This window comes from Balaenoptera physalus (genome assembly GCF_965194825.1).
Source record: "Balaenoptera physalus genome assembly, chromosome: 6".
Lineage (NCBI taxonomy): Eukaryota > Metazoa > Chordata > Mammalia > Artiodactyla > Balaenopteridae > Balaenoptera > Balaenoptera physalus.
The window spans coordinates 87,926,488-87,953,593 of NC_138885.1; the positions used below are offsets into that span (position 1 = coordinate 87,926,488).

Here is a 27,106-nt window from a genome sequence, read left to right on the forward strand (position 1 = left end):
TATGATTCTCATCTTACACTACCTTTGTTGAGATGATATAAATATGAATAAAACTCACAAGAGTTTTTCACTTCAATCTTTCCTTTCCCTTCAACTTCATGGCAAAATAATTTTGTGTGCTTTTTATAAATGGCTAACACACATATATATATAATTTTGATTTTCATTACAATGGAAAAGTTTATTTGCATTTAATGATTATAATCCTTTTCAACTGAGAATGCTTAAGATAGCAGAGTATTATAATCCTCATTTTCTAACTTTTCTCTTCCAGTTTTCTCCCAAAATTCCAGTAGGCTTTTAATGCCGCCTGGCACTTTCTTCTAGTATCCACTATAAAAAGTAAGCAGCTGGGGCTTCCCTGGTGGCACAGTGGTTAAGAATCTGCCTGCCAATGCAGGGGACACGGGTTCGAGCCCTGGTCCGGGAAGATCCCACATGCCACGGAGCAACTAAGCCCATGCACAACTACTGAAGCCCGAGAGCCTAGAACCCATGCTCCAAAACAAAGAGAAGCCACCGCAATGAGAAACCCACGCACTGCAACGAAGAGTAGCCCCCGCTCGCTGCAACCAGAGAAAGCCCGTGCGCAGCAACGAAGACCCAACGCAGCCAAAAATAAAATAAATACAATAAATAAATTAAAAAAAAAAAAAAGCAGCTGGAAGAACTTGTTCTACTACTCAGCCAGCTGTCTCTTACACTTAGAAAAAACAACACAGGGGTCTAGAACTAGATGAATACATTGTTAAATCTTTGAGACTTAAAAAAAAAAAAAGGATATTATGATTTAAGAAATAATTTTTAAAAAATACTAGCAAAGTAACATTTTATCGGGTTTTTAATGATTTATTTCTTCCTAACTCTTAAATTACAGACCGGAAAGGATATCCAAACTGGAAATTCAAGGAAACATTTAATATATCTTATGAATAATTGATCAGTAAGTATACCCCAATACTTCTGTTTTTGCTTTGCTCCTGCCTAGACAGTTAGGATAGAACTAGTGAGAGACCTTAAAAATGTTATGAGTCAAATCACTTATTTGTCTTATCAATACAAAGCCACATGAATGAACATGCACAAAGTAAGACTGACCAAGGTGACACAAAAAATAACTGCAATCATTCCAAAGTCAAGCGTGACTTGCAATTATTCATCCTGTCATCATTCTTCTCATTGGTATAGGACAGAGTTGACTACACATACAGATAAATAAACATTCATGAGCACAAATAACTAACTGGAGTAGGGAGATGATCGGGACCAACCAGAGGACTTCACATTCAACCCTATGAATATAGTATTCATTATGACAATATATTCTAAAGTATAGATTTACTTGAAGACTAAAAACTATCAACTCTGGCATACGATTATCAGTTATAATAAATACAATTTGAAATTTAGAACAGATATTTTCATCAAATTTTAGAACTGTTTTATTTTCTCAACAATAGATTTTGTGAGTGTGCAAATTAGCCTTTTGTAAAGATGTGCTGACCTACCACAGTTGCTTAAGGAAATCACTAACAATTATTAAATAAATTCCATGGAGTACTAGATAAAAGTAGTTACTGAAGTGCTTAACCACAGATGATACTGAAATTGAAAATTGCTTTGTGTCTTTTTGAGATGCTTACTTCCCTACTGTAGGTCCTCCCCAAAATGAATTGAGTATATTCAACTTAATATTTTAAGACAGACCATTCCAAACAAACCCTCAAATTGAATCTTAAAAACCGATCTACCTCTTAGTATGATGCTATAACATATAGATTTAATTTTATTTAGGACTGATGACTTATAGTTTTCACCTCTGAAAGCTAGAAAAGAATTGCATGTTATTCTCCATTAAATATATTTCCAGAGAAAATATTTCTAAAATGTATCTTAGCAAATTTCAAGTTTATTTAATACCTAGATGAATTAATCAAAGACCATACTGTACATGCCTATATGCCCAAATATTTTTTCACCTGGATATTAACATTCTAAATCCATAATTTACCTTAATTGTTGGCAGCAGTTCAGCTTTCCATGATAAATCAACCCCTTGCCGGCTTGGAAATAAATATGAAAATATAATTAAAGGACAAATATATTAAAGTATTATAAATTATAAATAAGCTTCAGAGCAAAAAGAAACCATCTATAGACCTACCAAAGACAGTTCTAATGAACTCAAGTCTAACAGGTCTAACACAATACACTTTATCCACGTAGTCCTTTGGGGAACAAAACGTAGTTTTTCCTAGCAACCAACTATCAATGTTTGCAAAAATTACTAGTATGTTAATTTTCTTTATTTTTAATTTTAAAATCAATACTATAATTTAGTTTAGTAGCAAAATGAGCTTAAGAATATCTGAAGTGGGACTTTCCTGGTGGCACAGTGGTTAAGAATCCTCCTGCCAATGCAGGGGACACAGGTTCGATCCCTGGTCCAGAAGATCCCACATGCTGAGGGGCAACTAAGCCCGTGTGTCACAACTACTGAGCCTGCGCTCTAGAGCCCGCGAGCCACAACTACTGAAGCCTGCGTGCCTAGAGCCCGTGCTCCACAACAAGAGAAGCCACCACAATGAGAAGCTGGCGCACCACAATGAAGAGTAGCCCCCGCTCGCCGCAACTAGAGAAAACCCGCGCGCAGCAACAAAGACCCAACACAGCCATAAAGAAATAAATTTATATTAAAAAGAAAAAAGCAAACTGTTAAGCTTTAAAAAAAAAATCTGAAGCTATTCTGAAAGTGTGATTTGAGTATATCTTATGTTGAGAAAAATGAACAGAGGGCCTTATGTTCAAAACACTTACCACATAGAAGTGCTGTTTATGCAGCCAAAAATCCAGCTATTTGTATCCTATTGATTAATAACACAAAATAAAGCACACTAAATACTGTAGAAAATAATTATATAAAACAGGCATTTCACTGTTTATGATAGGGTCAGTAGGCACAATGGAAACATAAAATAACAACTTATTGTTTAGAAATGTATTCAAAATGTTCTCAAAAGTCAAACAGGTCAAGGTGAGGCAAAGAATCTAATGTCAACATAGACAGGTAAGCAAGTAACTTGGAGCAGCAGTATGAGAGAGTGACCTGATGGGTTATCTCTCCACAGCATACTGTTAAGCAATTTTAATTTCTGAACCGACACTTTTAGAGTTCAGCAATGTCCACACTTTAATTAGGTACTTACATAGAAAGTAACCTATATTTTAACAAAACTAGAAGAGTGAACAACTAGAGGTAGACTTTCACACAAACAGAAAAAAAAAAAAAACAACTCCAGAGCCAAGTAATTAAAAATAACAATCCAAGTACAGCTTTTTAGTTTATCATTTGAGTTCTCATTTGATTACTAGGCAGATAACTTTTATGCAACTGAGAATGTGCTTGGATTGAAGCACAATTCCAAGGGTTTAAGACTAAAGCTAGTTGTTACTTTACTAGCGCAGACTGGGAATGCTGCAGAGATGGTTGTGATATTTTAACAATATTATGTATTCAGCTGCAGTCATTTAAAAGCAGTATGACCCAAGATCTTCACTCTAACTTTTAATGAAGTAGTAAGAGCAATGCTCCAAGATCTAACGATCCAACTACTGAAATCCTACCAGGGCATAAGAGAATGAGAAACACTGCTGAGACAGCTACATACATTTTTCCTTAGTATACAGACAGGACAATAAAAATATCAATCCTTTCATTCAATTAATATTTATAAAGTCCATTCCAGGGCCAAGGAATTATGCTAAGCCCTCAAGAAAAATGATGAATCAAGCAGACATACCCTCTGCCCTCATCGAGCTTAAATAAAATTTTAAGATATTTTTCAAGAATTCAGAAAAGCAAGCTGAAAGAAAACAAAAGCAATGTGGTATTTCTCTACTCTCCACTGCTGGCAAAATACTTCGGTAAACTCTTTTATCAGTTACCTGTGTTTACCAGAACAACAAAGTGACATTATAAAGCAAGGCAACAGAACGGATCTGCATAGCCTAGACAAAGAGAATCTAGCAACCTCTCAAGATCCGACTCACTTTTGTCATAGGTTTTTGAAGCTATTGCAACTCAAAGACAGCCCTTATTATGAAAATTGCCAAGATTGCACACTACTTACTTTGGTGTCTAGGGAATTCTGATTCATTCACTAACAGACTGAATAAAGTATTATTCAAATCCACCCTAAAACACCATGTTGTTATAACCTAGAAGGTGTCAAAAGAACAATTTCAGGTCATCTAGTAAACACCCCTAACTCAGCTAATCTTAAAACTTGTATTAAAAATCTTAGAAAAAGTCACTCAGAATTTACTGAGGCTTCCCTGGTGGCGCAGTGGTTGAGAATCTGCCTGCTAATGCACAGGACACGGGTTCGAGCCCAGGTCTGGGAAGATCCCAAATGCCGCGGAGCAACTAGGCCCGTGAGCCACAACTACTGAGCCTGCGCGTCTGGAGCCTGTGCTCCGCAACAAGAGAGGCCGCGATAGTGAGAGGCCTGCGCACCGCGATGAAGAGTGGCCCCCGCTTGCCACAACTAGAGAAAGCCCTCGCACAGAAACGAAGACCCAACACAGCCAAAAATAAATAAATTAATTAATTAAAAAAAAAAATTTACTAACTCCTGAAGTGCACAGAAAAGAAAATGCTACTTGATTATAAAATTTATAGATCTAAAAAAAAATCTATCTACAGTAAAAAAAATATGTCCTCGATGGCTGCTGAAATCATTAGGTGAAAGACTGACTAGGAACTTTATAATGAATGGGTCAGGCCGATATGACCTGAGTCCACTGATATATCAGTCCACTGATTTTTGTCAATGAAAGTGGGACAACCAGATATTATATACCTCTTGATATGATAAGTACGTAGTTCTACTTATAAAACATTCATACCATAAAAAAATGCATCTGTTCAAGATTCTAGATCTAACTACCAGTTTACACAAAACAATGGATAGAAATACATGTTAAAAGATACCACAAGAATACAATCAACTAAACCCAGGACAAATGTATGGCATGGGGGAAAAAAAGAGGGGGCTGTTAAAAAAAGACATAAGACATATGAATCAAATGCAATGTATGTACTTTTTGGATTCTGATTCAAACAAGCTAACTTAAAACTTAAAAGAACAGAGGAAAATTGAACATGGACTGGATACCACATGATAGTAAGGAATAAGTAATTAATTTTGTTGGATAAAATAATATAATAACATTATTATAACATAATATAATAATATTATTAGTATTATAATAATATGTAAAATTCTTATCTGTTATAAAAGCATACTGAAATATGTATGGATAAAATGGTAAAATGATAAAATGCCTGGATTTTGCTTTAAAAATGCTTCACTCAAAAAAAGTGAGGAAGGGACAAATCAAGTAAGAATGGCAGAATATTGGTAACTGTTAAAGCTGTGTGATGGTTAAATGAGAATTTGTTATTATATTCTCTCTCTACTTTTGTATGTTTGAAAACTTCTATGATAAAAATTGAAAACATTTAAAACAAATTCTCCACATGACTAGTAATACTCACCCATGGACCTTAATTATATAAAAGGGATCCTCCAATAAGCCAAATGGATAATTTGTACTTTGGCAAGGATTTTTCTCAATATAATACTGACATTCTGATTTGGAATTTAGTAGGAGTGTGGATATTTTAAGCCATCACTCTCAGGGCCAGATTCTCTTGGGATAAACTACCCATCCAAATTTTAGGCTGAGAGATGGTAGTCTGTCTCTGGTGAGAGATGCAAAACTGTGGCAATTCCACTAAAATTAGTATTCATTAGCACCTAGCCCACAGTGCCTGCCTACCATCTTTTCTAAAGACTTTACTATATATCAAATGGCGGTATCAACCAACTAAGTGATATATTAGATCCTAGTCCTAAAAAATACAAATAATCCAACAAAAGGGAAACGAGGGAACTTAAATTATGAAAGATGCAAATATAAAGTGAAGAATCCTAGGACATGAGGGGAAAAAATCAGAATAGAGAGAAAGGAACCCAAATTGGGAAACAAATTCCTGAAATTAAGAAGTGCTGATAAATTATTACTTAAACAGACCTAATATAACAAAAGCATGCTAAAGCGTCTTAACATATTTCTAGCATAGTAGGTACTCATTAAAAAAAAATACACAAACAAAATCATCATACTGATACTGTAAGTCTAGATAACACTGTAACAAAAAGTTACTATACTATTTTAGAGAATATTTGGTATAAAAAGTACTGCAAATTTTAGTATGGAAGCCATGGGAAAAACAGGATTTACTTTATAAAACAAAGGATAGCTTTGCTTAAATATATCTATTCTGTAAAATACTAATAGAATTTTAGAATTAAAGGAGCTCTGAACTGAATTCCTTCATCCTAAACATAGTGAAACTAAAGTAGAAAAACCTAAACTAGAGGTAAAGGTACAAGCTAATAGTATAGATATATTATCAGTTACAGAAGCATTTTGATTAGTACTTTTCAATCAATACTCTCTGTTCCAGATAAGTGTTTTTCAACTAATTAGATTTAATAATAGTTCATAGCTAAAGATGATATCCACTAGATACTAGTTGAATCTTAAAAATAAACAACAGTTAGCCTTTTAAATTTACATAAAGTGTATCAATTATCTTACCAGCATGGTACTCTGACAATAGACATGAGTGTAGATTTTTCTATGATTTGCAAGGGGAAATGTAAAATATATCTTATCAGATTCCTAAAAAAAGAGGGAAAACACAATAAATTATGAGTAGATAATTTCATCATTCAAAAATTCAGATAAAGTAATGAATAATTATTCTAATTAATTATTTTAATTCTATCATTCTTGGTGTTGTTGAGAACCAATAATCTAGGAATGGGAAGAAGAAGATACAGATGTAAGATAGATCAGGTATAAACTCTGTAGACCTGAATTTGTCTTGGAAGTATCAGTATGAATGCATGTCTTTTTTGTTTGGGTTTGGTTTTTGGCCTTATGACCAAGATAAAATACATTTCCTAGCTCTGTTCACTGAAAAGGCCTTAGAAATGCTAACTCACTAGCCATAAACATCTCTAGTGCCCAAATTATGGTTTTCAGATACTGTTTCCCAAATAATAGGAAAAGTTTCTTTGAGAAAAAGCAGATTCAAGGTCTGGGATGGGAAATGGTACACAATGAGCTAAAATACTTTCTCATACTAGATAGTGAAGAAAATATCAAAGACAACTAAAGGGCAGCTATATCAAAAAGATTCAGGAGCCTACCTTGAAATGGCTTCCACTGGTCAAGGACAGAACAGTTTTAATAGCAATTTTAGTATCAAAGATAGAACAATTTTAGTATTTTAGTTTAGACAGAAACACAAAAATGTTTAAGCTCATAATAATACTGGAGGAAAAACCCCCCAAAACATCTTACGGTCACTAATGGAGGGTGTTTGTGAGCCAACTCACTATTCTAAAAACCAGTAAATATAAGATCCAAAGAATTATCATTTTTTTCCTTTGTAATTTGTTCTACTTTTGATAAATTTAGTAGATGAGAAGTTTTTCTATATAGTGTTTCAGTTAACAAATGAAGAAGGAATAATCGGAGTCTCATTGCTTTTGTACTCCCTATTAATGGCTCTAGGCCTTCTTCATCAATAGCTGCTAACATCACAAAAAGAGAGCGAGTCTAGTAAAAACAAAAACAAAACAAAAACCTGAATCTGATGAAGCATCTAGATCCAAGATCCAGCTACCAAGTCACAGGAAAGAGTAGGGAAAGGAATATACGGGATGACATTACAGGAGTGCAATCAGCAAAATCAAGACTGTGTGAAACTCTATAGGACAAATGACTAGTTTTTTTTTTTCCAACAAATAAACTGCAAGGAAAAAAAAGGGTGAAGGAAGTATTAGACATTAAAGAGGAATAAGAGACATATCAACAAATAATACGTACACCTTGTTTGTACCCTGATTTAAACAAATTGGAAAACAAAGAAACAACAAAAAATTTGAGTTATGATAAAACTGGAAAATTGAACACTGATCAGATATTAAGGAATTATTTATTACTAAACTGATTTAGTGTGGGAAAATAACGTTGTTATCTTCTTTAAAAAGTCTAGCTTTGAAAAATAAATACTAAAATATTCTTGAAAAAAAATTTTAAATCCATTGGTGGTATACTTACATTGTAAGCCACATAGGTCCATTTGGACACTTTTACTGGAACCCACATAGATGTCCCTAAGGTAAAAGAAATTAATTTGTTTGGCTTTTTAAAAAACATTAAGTGATTTCTTTTACTGAATCCTTCTCAATCATAACAGGATTTGAAAAAGAAGCAGTTTCCTGAACACTGGCTATTTTAAAATAGAAAATCTAATGAGATATATTCTCTATATGCTCATCACCAAGGAGCACTCAGATCATGTAAAGCATTTAAAATCTTTCTGATGTCTAACTCTAAGAAGTATCAACAGAAGAAAACAAACATTTCATTTTCCAAACTAAGTAGAGTATGACAGATACATACAAAAACAAAATTTACCAGCAAAAGATATGCTGTTAAACCAAAAGACTGAAGAATGATACTGAGAAACTAAGTCAAGAATAATATAGAATTTATTTTATGTGGCTGTCAGGAGAATAGAGACATTTAACGCTTTTAAGTTTTTCTACTGTCATGTTATTTTCAGTACAAAATTTTATCAGCAACATCTCGCAAATTGCTTTTTTACTTTTCCCCTCCTTAGCCAAGAACCTCATAAGAAACCAGCATAGGGAAATTAATAAAATATAATAGGATTATAATACCTGAAGCATTACAGTTTCAAAGAATTTGTCTGCTAAGGACAAATTTACCTAAAAATAATACTCAAAACTCTACTTAAAATTAAAACATGCTATTACTACCGACCTGTTAAGTCAGAAATTATTGATGGATTTTCCTCAAAGTGTTTTGCTGGGTGTCTTATGAAGTGGTGATTCAAAACCGACAATTTCTTCTTGGGATTTTGAGTTATCTAGAAAGAACATTGATACATTCTGTATCCTTTTATATCCACTGTGATGATCTAATGAAACTTTGTTTCAAGTAATAATTACAAGAGCCAACAATTACTTACTCTGGGCCAGGCACTGTTCTAAGTGCTTAACATGGGACTAACTATGCTTTGAGTTACAGTTTCCCTGTATATATGTTTGTTTCTCCTCCTAAACTATATGCTTCTTGAGGAGTAGGAATCATATCCTAACATTTTATTGTCTAATATTTAGTCTAGTCTATCATATATACTGAGTTTGTGAAAGAGAGCTCAGTTTCATAATATTTTGATTCTTAGCAGTATTAGTCAAAAATTTCTCATTTGTCCCTTAAAATGTGTCTGTAAAATACTTATCCATCCAGAATTATAATTTATTACATGCTAGTATTAGCATTTTCTCACCTTAGAATTTAATGGAAAACAAGATTTGATTTGTTAAAATTAGTTTGATGTATAATTTTTAAATAATATACCTGAGATTCACCTGTTCTTCATTAGTTGAAATGGGGTTTTTCCTAAACTTACCAAATGTCATTTAAAATACAAACTGGTCAAATACAAATTTTAATTGATTCTACTGTTGTATATAGTTGAACAGATTAAACACATTTGCGATAGAGTCACAATTAAAACAAGGTTGAAAAACTGAAAAATATTTACATTCCATGACTACATGATTCCAATGTTAACAGTGTTAACTCTATGAAGCTGATTTACTTTAATAAATATACATACTAAATATGGTATCTTGTGGTTTAAAATGTGGTAAAACAGATGAACTTGTGTCTCTCTTTTACTGCATTCTTCAGGAGAGAGCTAAATATCTATAATTCTCCCTAATAATAGTTATGCAGCTTTCTGAAGGGTTAAGGAAAAAAATACAGACAGTACCCTACTCCTAAGAGAGAATGCTTAGGAGCAAGGTTAAGACACAATGATAAGGAAGCACTACCCAGAGATTTACTGCAAAAGAAGCCACACATAATAGTCTCTCAAAGAACTGGGGTCTTCAGGAAAAAGAATCCAAAAATACATGCCATAATGGAAAAAATTACCAAAAATACAAGGAACTTTTTCTCCAAAAGGAGAAGCCAGAGCCGTAGTTCTCAAAACATGCTTCTATGGAACAGTGATGCACTGCAAAATGACCTGAGGTGAAAGGCTGCTTACGATGAATAATGACAATCTGTTCCCAATTCACAGGAAAAAAAAATTAAGTTAATAGAATTCTCTGAATTTTGCTGAAATCCTTGGTGCCCACTACTATTTATCTATCTGCTGGCAGACAAGAAAGAGATAAAGAGTAATATGATTTCCAGGTATCCTGCTAACTGAACAACTTAGAAAATCACTAGTTTGGAGAGTTTATATGTAAAATATCAATACAGAAAAGGTTTGACTCTAGAAGTACATAATTTAAGTTCTGGTGAGCTTGTGTTACTCAATGAATGTAGATATTTTGATCCTACTGCATAAGGATATTTGTAATAAGTATTTCCCTTAAGGTAAAAGAAAAAAGTCAGAAGGACATATATCAAATTTTAAACAGTAAAGGGGAAGACCTGAGGAAGATTTAAGGTATTCTTTCCTTTTTCATTTTTATTGCATTCTTAATTATTAATAGTTATCAAAGATTACAGATAAAAATACAGATATTTCCATTTTCAAAGTAATTACAGTCAATATAAGGCGTAGGTTTCTATTTTCATCAAAGTAAAAACACGTATTAAATCTATCACTGCTCTAACAAAAGCTTTTACTTCACTGCAATAACTTTTAGTTTAAAAATACATACTTGTTTAGTATCAGCATCAATAAGATCAAAGAATGCTCGAATTGTAGTCAATTGTAATTGTTTACACCTAAAGAATAAAATAAATGTTACAAATGAAACTTTCTTAAAAAATATACTTTTAATACAAACATAAATAATTCTATTATTTAATGGAATATATGAATTTCCTTTAATGCTGCAAACTCTAAAATTATTTAACAAATTATCATTATTAAGCATACATCTTAAAGCTGAAACCTATAAAAATAAAGTAAATTAAATCTTCCTGGATATTTGAGAGTATAAGTGTCAGGCCCCCGTCTTCCCTAATTCTTCCTGTCTACCCCAGATATAGACATATTGTCTACCCCATATTCATATGTCTGAACTGTTGTGGTCCTTGCAAACACTACTGATTGCACAGCCAGAGGAAGGTGAAAAGAGAATCTTTAAGCCAATGCATATAGAGATAAAATACTAGGATTTATGTATTTCTTGACCCTTATTTAACCTATTTCTTTATTTATATTAAGGGTAAATCTAATTCCTACTTGGTTTTCCATGTGCTGCTCTAGAATAGGCAATGCTGCATTAATCAAGTCCGAGTTTGGTGATTGGCCAAGAGTTGAGAAAGTCCTACCACAAGTATCTTTGATTCTGCCCAGCTATGACAAATTCTAAAATTTTGACATTATCATTTGAGACTGATGCTACTGGTTCTTCAGGAGATGATTTTATAGGTTGTCAAGGACACCTTGGTTAAACCAAGACAAGAACAAAGGCTGAAGTTCTAAACCCCTAAGTTAATCTTTCTTCCAAATCCTTATTTATTTATGGATAAGGCTCTAAGAAAGCTAACAAACCAATCAATTCATTGAGGAGAAAAGAGGACCACCACAAATTGCCAAAATAAGTTATATTAACTTACCATACAATGGAGAGGTGGTCTGTTGAAACCCAGGTCTTAGGCACTGCTGAACTCTAAATGGAAAGAAACAAAAATCATACTTAAGAAAAATGCACTTGTTATTCTCCAAAAGGCTTGAAATTCTTATAGGCTAATTTTAGAAACATGTAACATTAGTTTCACTATTTTATGATGCGCAGAAATTTTTAAATGATGCGCTCTTGTAAAAGGTGATCCAAAAATATTAAGATATTGAATATTTCCTGCATAGAATACTTCTTTGTCTTTACTACTTAGTCAAGCTTAAATTACCCTTTAAAATTATTAAAACATCCACAGATTACTTACTGAAGTTTACTAACTCTTCATTACTCTAATAAGAGGTTGAGTTTATGATTCTTTAATAAATCATAGTGTATATATAAATTATAATAGATATTTCAGTAATTTTATTTCTGACTAGACTATCACTTAATAAATTCTAAGATGTTAATTCTAATCAGGATGTGCCTGAGAGATACCTAGGCCTGAGGAGACTTTTCAAAATAAATATGCCTAATCACAAAACTACCAAATCGGACTCTTATAAGTGGGGTCTAGACTTATTTGGAAAAAAATCCCTAGATGATTAGCATATATACTACGGGTTAGAGACAGAAGGGCAAAAGCCTAGTAAAAAATATAACTATTTTCAGACGGCTTCCTAACAGTGGCACAGCACCCTCCAAGAACTAGAGACTTCTATTTATACAGGGTAATGACCTCTCTGTGAACAGCATCTTACATACAATGGGGAAACATTAAGTAAATCTGATATTATTTTTCATATCATCTCTCTCTCTACACTGTCAAAGACACAATGAGATGCCCTCACTAGAACTGTCAAAACAAAATGAAAATAGGAAACTAACAATGCTGTATGCAAGAAAATTTAAAGCCCTAACATGCTTCTTTGTTTTCGTTTTTTTTAAATAAAATTATTTATTTAATTTATTTTTTTTTTGGCTGCATTGGGTCTTTGTTGCTGCGCGTGGGCTTTCTCTAGTTGCGGCAAGCGGGGCCTACTCTTCGTTGCAGTGCACGGGCTTCTCATTGCGGTGGCTTCTCTTGTTGCGGAGCACGGGCTCTAGGCGCGTGGGCTTCAGTAGTTGTAGCATGCAGGCTCAGTAGTTGTGGCTTGCGGGCCTAGCGTGCAGGCTCAGTAGTTGTGGCACACAGGCTTAGCTGCTCCGCGGCATGTGGGATCTTCCTGGACCAGGGCTCAAACCCACGTCCCCTGCATTGGCAGGCGGATTCTTAACCACTGAGCCACCAGGGAAGCCCTATGCCTCTTTAATAATAATAAAAAAAGGTATTTGTAACAAAAAAAAGGTATTTATAACTTCTAAGGAGTCATTGATTCATTGTCACCATTGTACTCTGCAAATATCAACGTGTGTTTGGGTTGGAGGCTCTAAAGTTGAAGGAATCTATAGATTACTTAATGAACTTATAAGCATTAGCTATCTTATTTAGGAATTGCTGCTGGCAACTTGCTTTAAAAAATTAAGACAACCAGAGTTCACTGTGGTTCTAAGGTTATATCAGATGCTCAGTAAAGTAAGAACTCACAGTAGACATCATTTACTATTAACAAGGACAAAAGCTAGTTTACTTTCATTCAGTCTAATGAATGCATCTGTGTTACAGCTGAAAAAAGGAAAGTCAACACACATTATAAAGGTAGTTGCTCATGACCTTTGTGATAAAAACTGTTAAATGTTCACCAAAATCTTCTTCCTTTTTCATATAGTTAACTAGAATGCATGTCTCAGCCTCTCTTATTCTATGGTGTGACTAAGGTTTCTCTAATGGGATGTGAAAAAGAGTGATGTGTGCCATTTCCAGGCCTAACTGCTCTCCTTCATGCTCTTTCCCCCCTCCTGTGGATTGAAACAGTGATGATTAGAGCAACCTTGGAAGTAAAGCATTCAAGAAGGGGGAGCCTACTATCAGCCTGGGTCCCTCAGTGAGACTCCTCAAAAACCACCCGCCACGTAAACGCACACCTAAGGCCGTCATATGAGTGAAACATGAAATTCTATTGTGTTTAAGTGCCATTACCTGCATGAGTGAATATTACAGTAGTTCAGCCTACCCTACGAATATAACTAAGGTCTCTAACTTAAACAATTTTTCTAGTCCCAATGGATTTAGTATCATCTAACTGTTCTTGAGATAATCATTAAAAAAAATTACTTCTTAATAATTGTTTTTTTAAAGAGAACATACATATAGATATATAAAAGACTGTAGATTATTTGAGAGCTAAAAACTAAGTAATTAAATATTTAAAAACTAAATAAAACTCAGATTATACAATAACCAGCTTTGAGAAAGTTCCATAATAAGTAAAATAATATTTTCATCAGAGATACAGATATATGAGCTGCCTTGAACACAATACATTATCAAATGGATTAGAAAAGAGGGAAGCACACGTCCCCCCCACCCCCCCAACACACACCATTAAAAAGACCAAATTCTTTAAAAGCTGCAGGAAGGGGTATCAATACAGCAACATGCTCCAGACCAAGTCTAGGAAATAAGTTATATCCAATTTTATATGACTAAAACATCTATTTTTATACTAAGGAGTTCATATTTAGAGTTTTGAGAACTTCTAGCACATATCTGCCCAAAATATTCAGCATCAAAAAACAAGATTCCTACCGATGATGAGGTTTGAGAGATTTACCAATTAGTAAATTAGTACTAATTAGTTCCAAAGCTATTATGGCTACATCACAACTCCTTCAGTTATAAGAAAATGGTGGATAAGAGCAGAATAGCTTAATAATTTTTGTTCTATGTATGGCAAGCATTCAGTAATACCTATTTACTGAATGAACAGCAGTAGGTGAACTGAGCAAAGGAGTATCTATTAAGAGAACAACTATGAAACAAAGAACTATCATCTAAAAAGCAAAAGGAAGGCTATCAATTTTTTTTAGAAATTAAGTAATATTTGGAGATGACATGTATACTGAGTTTAAAAGTTAAGCTCTTAACTAAGGACTTAAAGGTTAAACATACAAAAATAAGTCCTAAAAGGAAACCTGAACTTATTTTACAGAAGCTGTGTATCCCAGTTAAAGACCAAATACTTGATGTCCTAGCAGGGAAGAATAATTAGCAAATTAATTAATCAGAGCTCTATCTATACTGTCAAAGCTAATTTTTAAATTTTAAAATCAGTAAACCTTCATTCAAGTTTAAAATTCAAGAGTATGTGAAATGTTTGATCTTCCATTACCACTGTATACAGCATACCACTGAGATACACCCGGGGCCCCTGGACTTCAGCCCATACTTTTTTATACTAAAACTCTACTCAATGGATAGGCACTTATTTTGAACAAGAAACAATCATCTTCATAAATAAGAGTCATTTGCACAAAGTTTCTAAGATCCTTTTCACCTTCCATGGATGTAAGTATCCATGCCTCTGTCTTCCCCAAATATTCATATTCATTGTTTCATGTTCTGTCTCTCTCACATACACATACACATGCACACTTGCACACACACACACTATACCAGACCAACTCAGGAATCATTTCCAACCGATTACATATCATTTCTCCTTTCATGCCCCACCGTGTCCATCATGTTACTACTTCAGTAGAATCTTTAAAAAGATTACCACAACAGATAAGGCACTGGTATGATGGCTTAATTTTGGTAGAAAAGTCAGTCCTGAACGAACTTGGTAATCCCGGAATCCTCCAGCTACAGACAGCGTGGTTAAATTTATGTGTCTAGCATTCAGAATCCAATAGTTGTTTACAGTCATATAAAAATCTGGTGGGAAATAAAAAAGGCATACATTAAAAATCATTAACCATGCCCTGCAACAATAACCCATCTATAATACTAATATTAAACTGAATTTCTGTTTAAGCCATCTGAATTGTCTATAAGCAATGCCATCCACATTTCTCTATTTTGGGTAAAATCAGTATCTTTACACATACTCTACATTCCCCATCAGAGTACAAATACTAAGAGTTAGTAAAGGTATCAATAAAGAAAAAAGATAACCCAATTTTATTAGCTTTGACAAGTCCATAGCAAACAGGTCTCTACATTCCACAAGGATGCTGCTTGTTTATGAGCCACATAGTATAGAAAGAAACCCCCGAAATTCTTCCAAAGATACAAGTTTACTATGCTAAGGAGTTATATCAATAGATCTTCCTAATCATGGCTGCGTCCCTGCTTATAAGGGCTTAGCAACTGTCTACTGCAGCCACTGTAGTACTGGTGACTACACAAAGTACTATTTAAGTTCTTAAAATACCATCTATCAGGACAATGACAGTCACATTAGTCTTGGGACTCTCCGCTGCGGAAAATCTGATGCTTAAGAAGATTCTATCCATTTAGTGTAACAAGTGGTGCAGACAATTTTTCCACTTTATCTATGGAAGATGAGAAAAATTTAGTGTCAAAGATCTGAGGCCAGGGCAGGGGAGTTCTCATTTCCTATTCTGATTATCAAAACTTACTGCATTTTTTATCCTGGCATTTGATCCCATTGATGGCTTTTAACATTTTGGAACAGCAAACTCTTCTCATTAAAGATCTCAGTAGTATTCACTTAGATTGAGACCAAGCAGACCCATTCCTAATATCTCCAGGGCTTGGGATAAGAGTTCCAATGGGGTATACATGCCAAATGTCTAAATACTTAAAAGTCAAAATTCCAGCTAACAAACTTAAATCAAATGTATTTTCTCTGCCTACCTTGACAAATATATCACTGAAATAACCTGGAAGGCCAGGTTCAAATTAAGGATTCTAGGACACCTCAGAGTTGGACACCGGATTATGGCAGCATAGGGAGAGCATATCTCTGGCCACAGATTGCTGTGGAGATCTGCAGCAAAGGGGGAACAGATCACTGTGCTCTCTTCTTCTTCTTCCCATCCACATTCCATCCTGCATCAGAAAGACCTCCTGTGCACATCAAAATTCTGTCTTTACCTCATGCAGAGCCAACCCTTGGCCATAACTCAAGCTCAGGATTCTATATACCTGTCCTCAGGACAGATCCAAGTAAGAGGCTAAGGAAGTGGGCTTGAGGCATATGGGCAAGAAAAGTCTGAAGGATGGCTACCTGGATCATAGTCCAGAAGTAAAGGTACAGCCTGTAAGTGGGGAGGCTGCTTGGCCTGTACACTCCACACCCCGTGGGGAATGGCAACACGGGAGCAGGGCCCTCTGAAGTACAGAGCTCAGTGCAAAGCTTCCTCTCCCCTATTTAAGGACAGTATTTCCACCAAGTAAAAATAGGGAATCTACTTCTGGAGGTCATGTGGGTCTCCTAAAAACTTAAAATCCACCCTTGAACTTTTGTTTTTTCATTCTAATTGTGGCTTAACGCAATAAAAAATAAATACAGAATAAATGGCATAGAAGCTTGCTAATTACTGGAGAGGCTCCCTGACCCTAAGAAGCACTTTCAGCCTAAGCCATTTAGAAACAGACCATCGGTATCCTTCAGAAACAGTAAACCTGACTCTCTTGACAGTTCTTTCCTCAAAGAGATTTTTAAAATGCATTTTGAGTAATTGTAATTTAACCTGCATGGCTCATCTACATACACCACATAAAATGCAGTAAGAGAAAGAATTCTCAACTGTGATGGCAAGTATTATGACTTGTCTATACCTTTAATTTTTTCCTAAACCTATTATAAATAATAATTTATAATTATTAGAATCAGTAAAGCATATTTAACCAACTTCAATAATAAAACTAAAAATTTTTATTAGAAGAGTTCTAGAGGCAAAGTTTTAAATGTAATAAGGAAAAAAATCAAACTTCTCTTTAAGTGCTACTGCACCAGATATTCCAGCAAGTAAGCTTACTCCTTGGCAATGTTATGTTAAGATGGGTGCTTTGGAAAACTACTTTGGTTTGGAGTCACTAGGGTATATGCCTCACTTATCTATAAACGAAATTTTCACCACAATTAAGATAATGCAAATTTTTATAGGGTAAGAAGCTGTGTAAATTTACTGATTAGGAAAAATAATTACTTCTTTCTAAAGATTTTCTTCTACACACACAACATTCCAAAAAGCAGTGAAGATAATACTTGACTTGACTTTCTTTAATAAAAAGTTGAGATAGTAGGCATTTAATTCTTATTCTGTGACATTATCACTATTTAATTAGATGACAACAATCATAAACTCCTATTGTTCACTCAAAATTCCCTGCAACATTACAGTATTATCCATAATTTTATTTCCTCTGTTATCATAATGTAACTCAATTCAGAGGCAGCATACGTAAATGTTAAAAGCACAGGCCCAGAAACAAGCTTGCCGGAGTCAAATACCAGTGTGGGAAGCATGCAGTCTTAGCCGGAGGTAACTCCTGGAGGAGACAGTATGTCTCTCACAAAAAGCAAAGCCCTTACCTTGGAATACACTCTTTTTCCCAGGCCTGAGGAATGTAAAAGAGATTAGCAAAGCTATCTCAAGCCAGGAGACCTCAGGGAACTGAGAGTCCTGGTTGTTCCCTATGGCTGGGGGCTGTGTGTGAGCCTGGTTAAGGGAAGATAATGTTCAAGGATAGTTGTTGTAAACTTGTTGACGTCCGTGGTAGTGACTGAACTGAGACGATAAGCAATTCCATGGGATTATTGTCTAATAATAAGTTCCTCTTCTGTCTATATAAGATTCAGTAAATTCTAAATAAAGTGCCTAGCAACCATCAGTTGTTTTGGTCCTTCTGACCCCATACTCGCAGTGCTATTCAGTCCCTTACCCCTCTCCTTCGGGACCTGGAAGACCCCCTGCGGTGGCTGGACCATCGCATACCAGCTCCACTATTTTCTTGCCATGTGATTTTGGGCAAGAACTTTATCTTGGCCTCTTTTTTCTGTCCATGAACATGGCAATAACAATGGTACCTATCTCAAAGAACTGCCATAAGGATTAAATGATACAATAATCATGTAAAGTTCTCACCACAATATCCAAAATATAATAAGAGCTCTATAAAGATTAGCAATCCTACCTTACCTAATCATATAAAGTGTTAGCAGACCTATTTATTAAAAAAAACCAAGGCATTTCTACTATTTTACTTAAACATAAGGTTATTTTGAATGAAGTACCCAGAAGAGTTAACAAAAAAAAGGAAGTATAAACACACTTTAAGAGACCAAGAGTCATCCTCAAGAATAACTAAAATGAAGCTCAAGTTCCTAGGGGTTATAAGACACATGCTTTCCATGTTAAGATGCAAAAGGGAGAGAAAATTAACAGCAGTTTCAGTTACGAGCCTAAGTTGAAAGTCACAAAAAGAGATGTTCAGAATTGGAGGTGCTGCTTTAAACCTAAGCTGCTTCACACATGGATAAACCTATAGTATACTCTAAAGGGAGTAGTAGCTGCAAGGATCTGTTTAATCCTAAACAACAATGGGGAGGTCAGTTAGTGTTTATGTAACAGTACTCACCTGTAATGAAACGATCTAATGGCATCACAGGAGCAACATGAGGCGTTGCTTGTGTAATAAGAAGATTGATCAGATCCTGCTTAAAATTTTTCAATGTAAGCAAAGCTCTTGCAACAAGGCCACCCATAGAATGACCAATTATTGCCACACTCGTTGGAGCAAATTCTTGACCCTATTTAAAAAATCATCAAGGCATGATTAAGGATTAATATCATAATAAATATACTAAATACCTCTCTCTATATATGAGCAATTTCATAGAAAAAAGAAAATTAAACTATTTATATAACCTCCCATAATAAGATACAGAAATACATTTTCATATATTTGTAATTAGTGTATACATATTTTGTGTTTTGCAAACTTTTTTTTTTTTAAGCCCGAGGGTTTTTTTTTTAATTAATTAATTTATTTATTATTTATTTTTGGATGTGTTGGGTCTTCGTTTCTGTGTGAGGGCTTTCTCTCGTTGTGGCAAGCGGGGACCACTCTTCATCGCGGGGCACAGGCCTCTCACTATCGCGGCCTCTCTTGTTGCGGAGCACAGGCTCCAGACGCGCAGGCTCAGTAGTTGTGGCTCACGGGCCTAGTTGCTCCACGGCATGTGGGATCTTCCCAGACGAGGGCTCGAACCCGTGTGCCCTGCATTGGCAGGCAGATTCTCAACCACTGCGCCACCAGGGAAGCCCCCTGCAAACATTTTTAACAGCTAGGCTTTGGTTTTCTGAACCAAAATCAGAACACTTGGTCTAGCAAATCATGTTTTTACCATTTGTTATATTGTATGTAAGAGGTGTAATTATATTTGGTGTATACCAGAATATTAGATTTTATGGGATATATAAAGTCAAATCATTTATTTGAAAATGGAAATAGCACAAAAAAGCCAGAACATTTACAACTGCCACAGCAATGTACTACCTCATCATATTGATATATCTTATCTCATCAAATTATTTCTCTACTGTGTGCCTGGGTTTAAAAAGAAGCCAGCATTCCACAACATTTATTCACTGACAATTACATATTTTATTTTTAAAGTAAGTTTTTCTTTTTAAAAAATCTTTTCTGTCTCCACATAGTATCCTCAGTTCTACTACCAAACTTCTCCTCATCACCCTCCACACTGATCCTTCACCTATGCCTCTTCTCCTGTTACTATGAATAAATTGGGCCTTGTGCAGAAAAGAGTTAACAGAATAGGCCTGAGACTGCTCTCCTTAGAAGAGACTGCATTAAAGGTTGGCTCTGGGCTGCAGTATGGGACCATAGATTTTGGGAGGGTTCTCATCATTCCTAAATGATAAGAATAGCTCATTGTTCCAGAACTGTTTTGTAAACAACATGGTTTATGTTGAACACCTTCATCCTTCTGGTAGGGATTTTGGTACACGGAAGGCAGAGGCACAGGGTGTCTAGGTGTGACCAGCCCTCAATAAAAAACCTTGGCCACTGGATCTCTAATGAGTTTCTCTCATAGATGACATTTCATACATGTCACAATCGTGGCTGTAGGAATTAAACACATCCAGTGTGACTTTCCTGCAAGAGAACACTGGGAAGCTTGCACCTAGTTTCTCTGGACTTCACCCCATGTACCTTTTCTCCTCCTACATTTCCCCCCATCCTGGTTAATGATAATTCAATCCTTTTAGTTTTTCTAGTTTGGGTCATCCTTAACTCTTCTTTTTCTCTCACATTACCCCTCCATACCTGATGTGCCAGCAAATCCTGTTGCCTTTAAGATTTACACCAATCTGACCATTTCTTATCACCTCCACTGCTATCAACTTGATCCAAATCACAATTATTTGTCTGAATTACTGCAAAAGCTTCCTAACTGGTCTCTCTGCTTCTACCTTTACATCCCTTCAGTTTATGCTCAAGAGCATAACGAATGACACTGTTAAAACCTAAAACAGAACATGTCATTCTTTTGTTCAAAAACCTCCAGTGGCTTTCCATATCATTTAAAAGGCAAAATTCTAAAAATGCCTACAAGGCTCTATAATCTGCCTCCCCCGACCCCGCCCCAAACTCTCCTTCTACTAACTCACTGTCTGTTCCAGCCATACCAGATTCCTTGTTTTTCCTCAAATACAGTTCACATGTGTTTGCCTCAGATATTTGTTTCCTCTGCCTAGAGTACTTTCCCCAGATATCTAAACGGGCTACTCCCTCATGTCCTTAATTTGTATTAAACTGTCTGGAGGTCTTCACTGGGTAACCTTATTTATAATTGCAGTCTTCTACCCTCAACTCCTTACCTCCTTTTCCTGTTTTATTTTTCTTCCTGGCATTTATCACCATATAAGATAGTATGTATTTTTCTTATTTATGATGTTTACTGTCTGCCTCTCCCTGTTAGAACATAAGGTTCATGAGGGCTTGGACTTCTGTTTTATTCATTCCTATATTTGCATGCAGACTCATATGATGAATGAATGTGCTTTTCTCTACCTAAAATGTCCTCTCACTTTCCCACACCCAAATCGTATCCATTCAACAAGATTCAATTGTCTCTAACTCCTACTGTACTTGCTTATAATAGAAATATTACTCTCTAAAAGCCTCAATTTAAAGAAAGTTTATTTGTTTTATTATAAATGTAGTATGTATTTGTTAGACAAAACATGACAACAAAAAATAGAGAAGGAAAACAAACTACCTAGTATATAACATTAAAGACACGATTGTTTATTGTGAAAGTCATTTATGGAAATAATTCTCATTTTGTAATCACATCTTATTTATCTTGTCCAATAAATATCAGATACATAAAAAGTCCTGTTTCATCCTATGGCTCATTTCATTCTATAATAAGTGTAGATTTAAGCTAAAAAATACTTGCTGTTGAAGTAATTTTAAAATGCTGGCTTATGCAAAGAATCATGATGCCTAAATTTCATTTCAAGATACACAGGAATACAAATGCCTGGATTACTGTAGCTTTACAGTTAAGTCTTGAATCAGGCAGTGCACGTCCTCCAACTTTGTTCTTTTTCAAGGCTGGTCTTTCTGATTCTTTCCACATAAGCTCACCAGTTTTTTAAAAAAACAACCGCTGGTATTTGATTTGTATTGCATTAAATCTACTGGTCTGTTTGGGGAGAATTTACATCTTAATCTTGAATCTTCTAATCCATAAAGTTGGTCTATTAATTTATTTTGGATTTCTTTAATTTCTATCAGCAAGGTTTGCAGTTTTCAGTGAACAGATCTTGCACATCTTTCATTAAATTTATCCATAAGAATTTATTCTGTATACTACTGTAAATGCATTTCAAAATTTCACCTTCCATTTGTTCACTGCCTTTTGAATATTGACCATTTACCTGTGACTTTGCTAAATTCACTTATGAATTCTAAAAATTTTCTGTAAATTCCTTTAAATGTTTCTGTATACTTATATCATCTGTGATTACAGATAGTTTTAATTCTTCCTTTTTAATCTTTATTAATTTTATTTCTCTTTCTGGCCTTACTGCACTAGCTATGACTTCTGTACAATGTTGAATAGGGATGGTGGGAGGAGACAGAAGCTGAAAAATGAAGAAAGGAAAAAACCGTCTGTATACAACATTCAAGACATTTGATTATTTATTGTGAATAACATTTATGGAAATCTCATTTTATGATCACATCGTACTTATCTTATCCAGCAAAATCGATACATAAATGGTCCTTAACTAAATACAGCTTGTTTCCTCCCATAATACTATGCATATGCATGATACTTGTAATTCCTCAGCTTGAGGAAGTTCGCTTCCATTCCTACTGTGCTGAGTTTTATTTTTTTTTTCCTTAAATTATGAATGGGTGCTGAATGTAGTCAAATGAGTTTTCTTCATCTATTTAGATGATCCTATGATGAATTACATTGATTGATACCTGACTATAAACCAACTTTGCATTCTTGGGATAAATCCTACTTCGTCATAATGTATTATACTTTAAAATACTGCTGGATTTGATAGCCTAATTTTTTGTTTAGAATTCAAAAAAAATTTTTTTGACCACACTGTGCAGCACACTGGATCTTAGTTCCCCAACCAGGGAGTGAACCCGTGCCCCCTGCATTGGAAGGCAGAGTCTTAACCACTTCCCCACCAGGGAAGTCCCTTTTTCCTGTTGTGGTTTTTTTTGGTTTAGAATTTTATATCTATGTTTATGAGGGATATGAGGTCTTTATTTTCTTTTCAAACAACTGTCACTCATTGTCTGATTTTGATAGTCAGGGTTTGCTGGTTTCTTAAATGAAGTGTTGTTGTCTTCTTATTTTCTGAGTTTGTGTAAGATGGGTATTATTTCCTCTTTAAATGTTTGAAAGAATTCGCCACTGAAGTCATTTAGCTCTAGGTTTTTCTTGGCAGTAAGATTTTTAATTACAAATTCAAAAAAATTCTAAACAGATATAGAGCTAGTCAGACATTGTTTCTTCTTGTAACTGTTTTGTAATTTAAGTTTCAAGGGATTTGTGCATTTCATCTGAGTTGTCAAATTTATTGGCATAAAGTCTTTCATAACATTCCTTTAATAGCTTCTTAGTATCTGTAGGCTCTGTAGAGATGTCCCCTCTTTTATTCTTGATATTGTTAATTTGTGTCCCCTCCTTTCTTTTCTTAATCAGTCTATCTATGGGTTTATCAATTTTACACATCTTTTCAAAGAATCAGCCATTGGTATCAATTTTTCTCCACTGTTTGACTGTTTTCTATTTAGCTGATTTCCATTCTCATCTTTATTGTTACCTTATTTCTACTTATTTTGAGTTTACTTTGTTCTTTCTCTAGCTTCTTAAGTTGGAAGGTTAGATGATTGCTTTTAAAACTTGTTCTTTTCTAATAAAAGCATTTATTTATTTATTTATTTTTATAGTTGCCTAATTTTATTATTTTTTTAACATCTTTATTGGAGTATAATTGCTTTACAATGGTGTGTTAGTTTCTGCTTTATAACAAAGTGAACCAGTTATACATATACATATGTTCCCATATCTCTTCCCTCTCCCTCCCTCCCACCCTCCCTATCCCACCCTTCTAGGTGGTCACAAAGCACAGAGCTGATCTCCCTGTGCTATGCAGTTGCTTCCCACTAGCTATCTATTTTACATTTGGTAGTGTATATATGTCCATGCCAATCTCTCACTTTGTCACAGCTTACCCTTCCCCCTCCCCATATCCTCAAGTCCATTCTCTAGTAGGTCTGTGTCTTTATTCCCATCTTGCCACTAGGTTCTTCATGACCTTTTTTTTTTTCCCCTTAGATTCCTTATACATGTGTTAGCATACTGTATTTGTTTTTCTCTTTCTGACTTACTTCACTCTGTATGACAGACTCTAACTCCATCCACCTCACTACAAATAACTCCATTTCGTTGCTTTTTATGGCTGAGTAATATTCCATTGTATATATGTGCCACATCTTCCTTATCCATTCATCCGATGATGGACACTTAGGTTGCTTCCATGTCCTGGCTATTGTAAATAGAACTGCAATGAACATTTTGGTACATGACTCTCTTTGGATTATGGTTTTCTCAGGGTATATGCCCAGTAGTGGGATTGCTGGGTTGTATGGTAGTTCTATTTTTAGTTTTTTAAGGAACCTCCATACTGTTCTCCATAGTGGCTGTATCAATTTACATTCCCACCAACAGTGCAAGAGTGTTCCCTTTTCTCCACACCCTCTCCAGCATTTATTGTTTCTAGATTTTTTGATGATGGCCATTCAGACCAGTGTGAGAAGATATCTCATTGTAGTTTTGATTTGCATTTCTCTAATGATTAATGATGTTGAGCATTCTTTCATGTGTTTGTTGGCAATCTGTATATCTTCTTTGGAGAAATGTCTATTTAGGTCTTCTGCCCATTTTTGGATTGGGTTGTTTGTTTTTTTGTTATTGAGCTGCTTGTAAATTTTGGAGATTAATCCTTTGTCAGTTGCTTCATTTGCAAATCTTTCCTCCCATTCTGAGGGTTGTCTTTTGGTCTTGTTTATGGTTTCCTTTGCTGTGCAAAAGCTTTTAAGTTTCATTAGGTTCCATTTGTTTATTTTTGTTTTTATTTCCATTTCTCTAGGAGCTGGGTCAAAAAGGATCTTGCTGTGATTTATGTCATACAGTGTTCTGCCTATGTTTTCCTCTAAGAGTTTGATAGTGTCTGGCCTTACATTTAGGTCTTTAATCCATTTTGAGTTTATTTTTGTGTATGGTGTTAGGGAGTGTTCTAATTTCATACTTTTACATGTATCTGTCCAGTTTTCCCAGTACCACTTATTGAAGGGGCTGTCTTTTCTCCACTGTATAAGCTTGCCTCCTTTATCAAAGATAAGGTGACCATATGTGCGTGGGTTTATCTCTGAGCTTTCTATCCTGTTCCATTGATCTATATTTCTGTTTTTGTGCCAGTACCATACTGTCTTGATTACTGTAGCTTTGTAGTATAGTCTGAAGTCAGGGAGCCTGATTCCTCCAGCTCCATTTTTCGTTCTCAAGATTGCTTTGGCTATTCGGGGTCTTTTGTGTTTCCATACGAATTGCGAAATTTTTTGTTCTAGTTCTGTGAAAAATGCCAGTGGTAGTTTGATAGGGACTGCACTGAATCAGTAGATTGATTTGGGTTGGAGAGTCATTTTCACAATGTTGATTCTTCCAATCCAAGAACATGGTATATCTCTCCATCTATTTGTATCATCTTTAATTTCTTTCATCAGTGTCTTATAATTTTCTGCATACAGGTCTTTTGTCTCCTTAGGTAGGTTTATTCTTAGATATTTTATTCTTTTTGTTGCAATGGTAAACGGGAGTGTTTTCTTAATTTCACTTTGAGATTTTTCATCATTACTGTATAGGAATGCAAGAGATTTCTGTGCATTAATTTTGTATCCTGCTACTTACCAAATTCATTGATTAGCTCTAGTAGTTTTCTGGTAGCATCTTTAGGATTCTCTATGTATAGTAACACGTCATCTGCAAACAGTGACAGTTTTACTTCTTCTTTTCCGATTTGGATTCCTTTTATTTCTTTTTCTTCTCTGATTGCTATGGCTAAAACTTCCGAAACTATGTTGAATAATAGTGGTGAGAGTGGGCAACCTTGTCTTGTTCCTGATCTTAGTGGAAATGGTTTCAGTTTTTCACCACTGAGGATGATGTTGGCTGTGGGTTTGTCATATATGGCCTTTATTATGTTGAGGAAAGTTCCCGCTATGCCTATTTTCTGCAGGGCTTCTATCATAAATCGGTGTTGAATTTGGTCGAAAGTTTTCTCTGCATCTATTAAGATGATCATATGGTTTTTCTCCTTCAATTTGTTAATATGGTGTATCACGTTGATTGATTTGCATATATTGAAGAATCCTTACATTCCTGGGATAAACCCCACTTGATCATGGTGTATGATCCTTTGAATGTGCTGTTGGATTCTGTTTGCTAGTATTTTGTTGAGGATTTTTGCATCTATGTTCATCAGTGATATTGGCCTGTAGTTTTCTTTCTTTGTGACATCTTTGTCTTGTTTTGGTATCAGAGTGATGGTGGCCTCGTAGAATGAGTTTGAGAGTGTTCCTCCCTCTGCTATATTTTGCAAGAGTTTGAGAAGGATAGGTGTTAGCTCTTCTCTAAATGTTTGATAGAATTCGCCTGTGAAGCCATCTGATCCTGGGCTTTCGTTTGTTGGAAGATTTTTAATCACAGTTTCAATTTTAGTGCTTCTGATTGGTCTGTTCATATTTTCTATTTCTTCCTGGTTCCGTCTCGGCAGGTTGTGCATTTCTAAGAATTTGTCCATTTCTTCCAGGTTGTCCATTTTATTGGCATATAGTTGCTTGTAGTAATCTCTCATGATCC

The 27,106-nt window shown here is 35.0% G+C and overlaps 1 protein-coding gene across 2 annotated transcripts in view; it reads right to left on the minus strand.

The window, feature by feature from the left end:
- PGAP1 (post-GPI attachment to proteins inositol deacylase 1) overlaps positions 1-27,106 on the minus strand; it is a 79,871-nt gene that overhangs the window by 34,245 nt on the left and 18,520 nt on the right. Inside the window, exons 4-12 of one of the 2 annotated variants that reach the window (XM_082467026.1) lie at positions 19,258-19,429; positions 15,488-15,582; positions 11,761-11,813; positions 10,854-10,920; positions 8,932-9,037; positions 8,203-8,258; positions 6,670-6,753; positions 2,818-2,864; positions 2,012-2,063 (exon numbers count right to left, since the gene is read on the minus strand). In XM_082467026.1, coding sequence (XP_082323152.1) covers positions 2,012-2,063; positions 2,818-2,864; positions 6,670-6,753; positions 8,203-8,258; positions 8,932-9,037; positions 10,854-10,920; positions 11,761-11,813; positions 15,488-15,582; positions 19,258-19,429 — 732 coding nt within the window. Of the gene's footprint in view, positions 1-2,011; positions 2,064-2,817; positions 2,865-6,669; positions 6,754-8,202; positions 8,259-8,931; positions 9,038-10,853; positions 10,921-11,760; positions 11,814-15,424; positions 15,583-19,257; positions 19,430-27,106 lie in introns of both variants that reach the window. The other variant, XM_082467025.1, reaches the window with a different exon arrangement.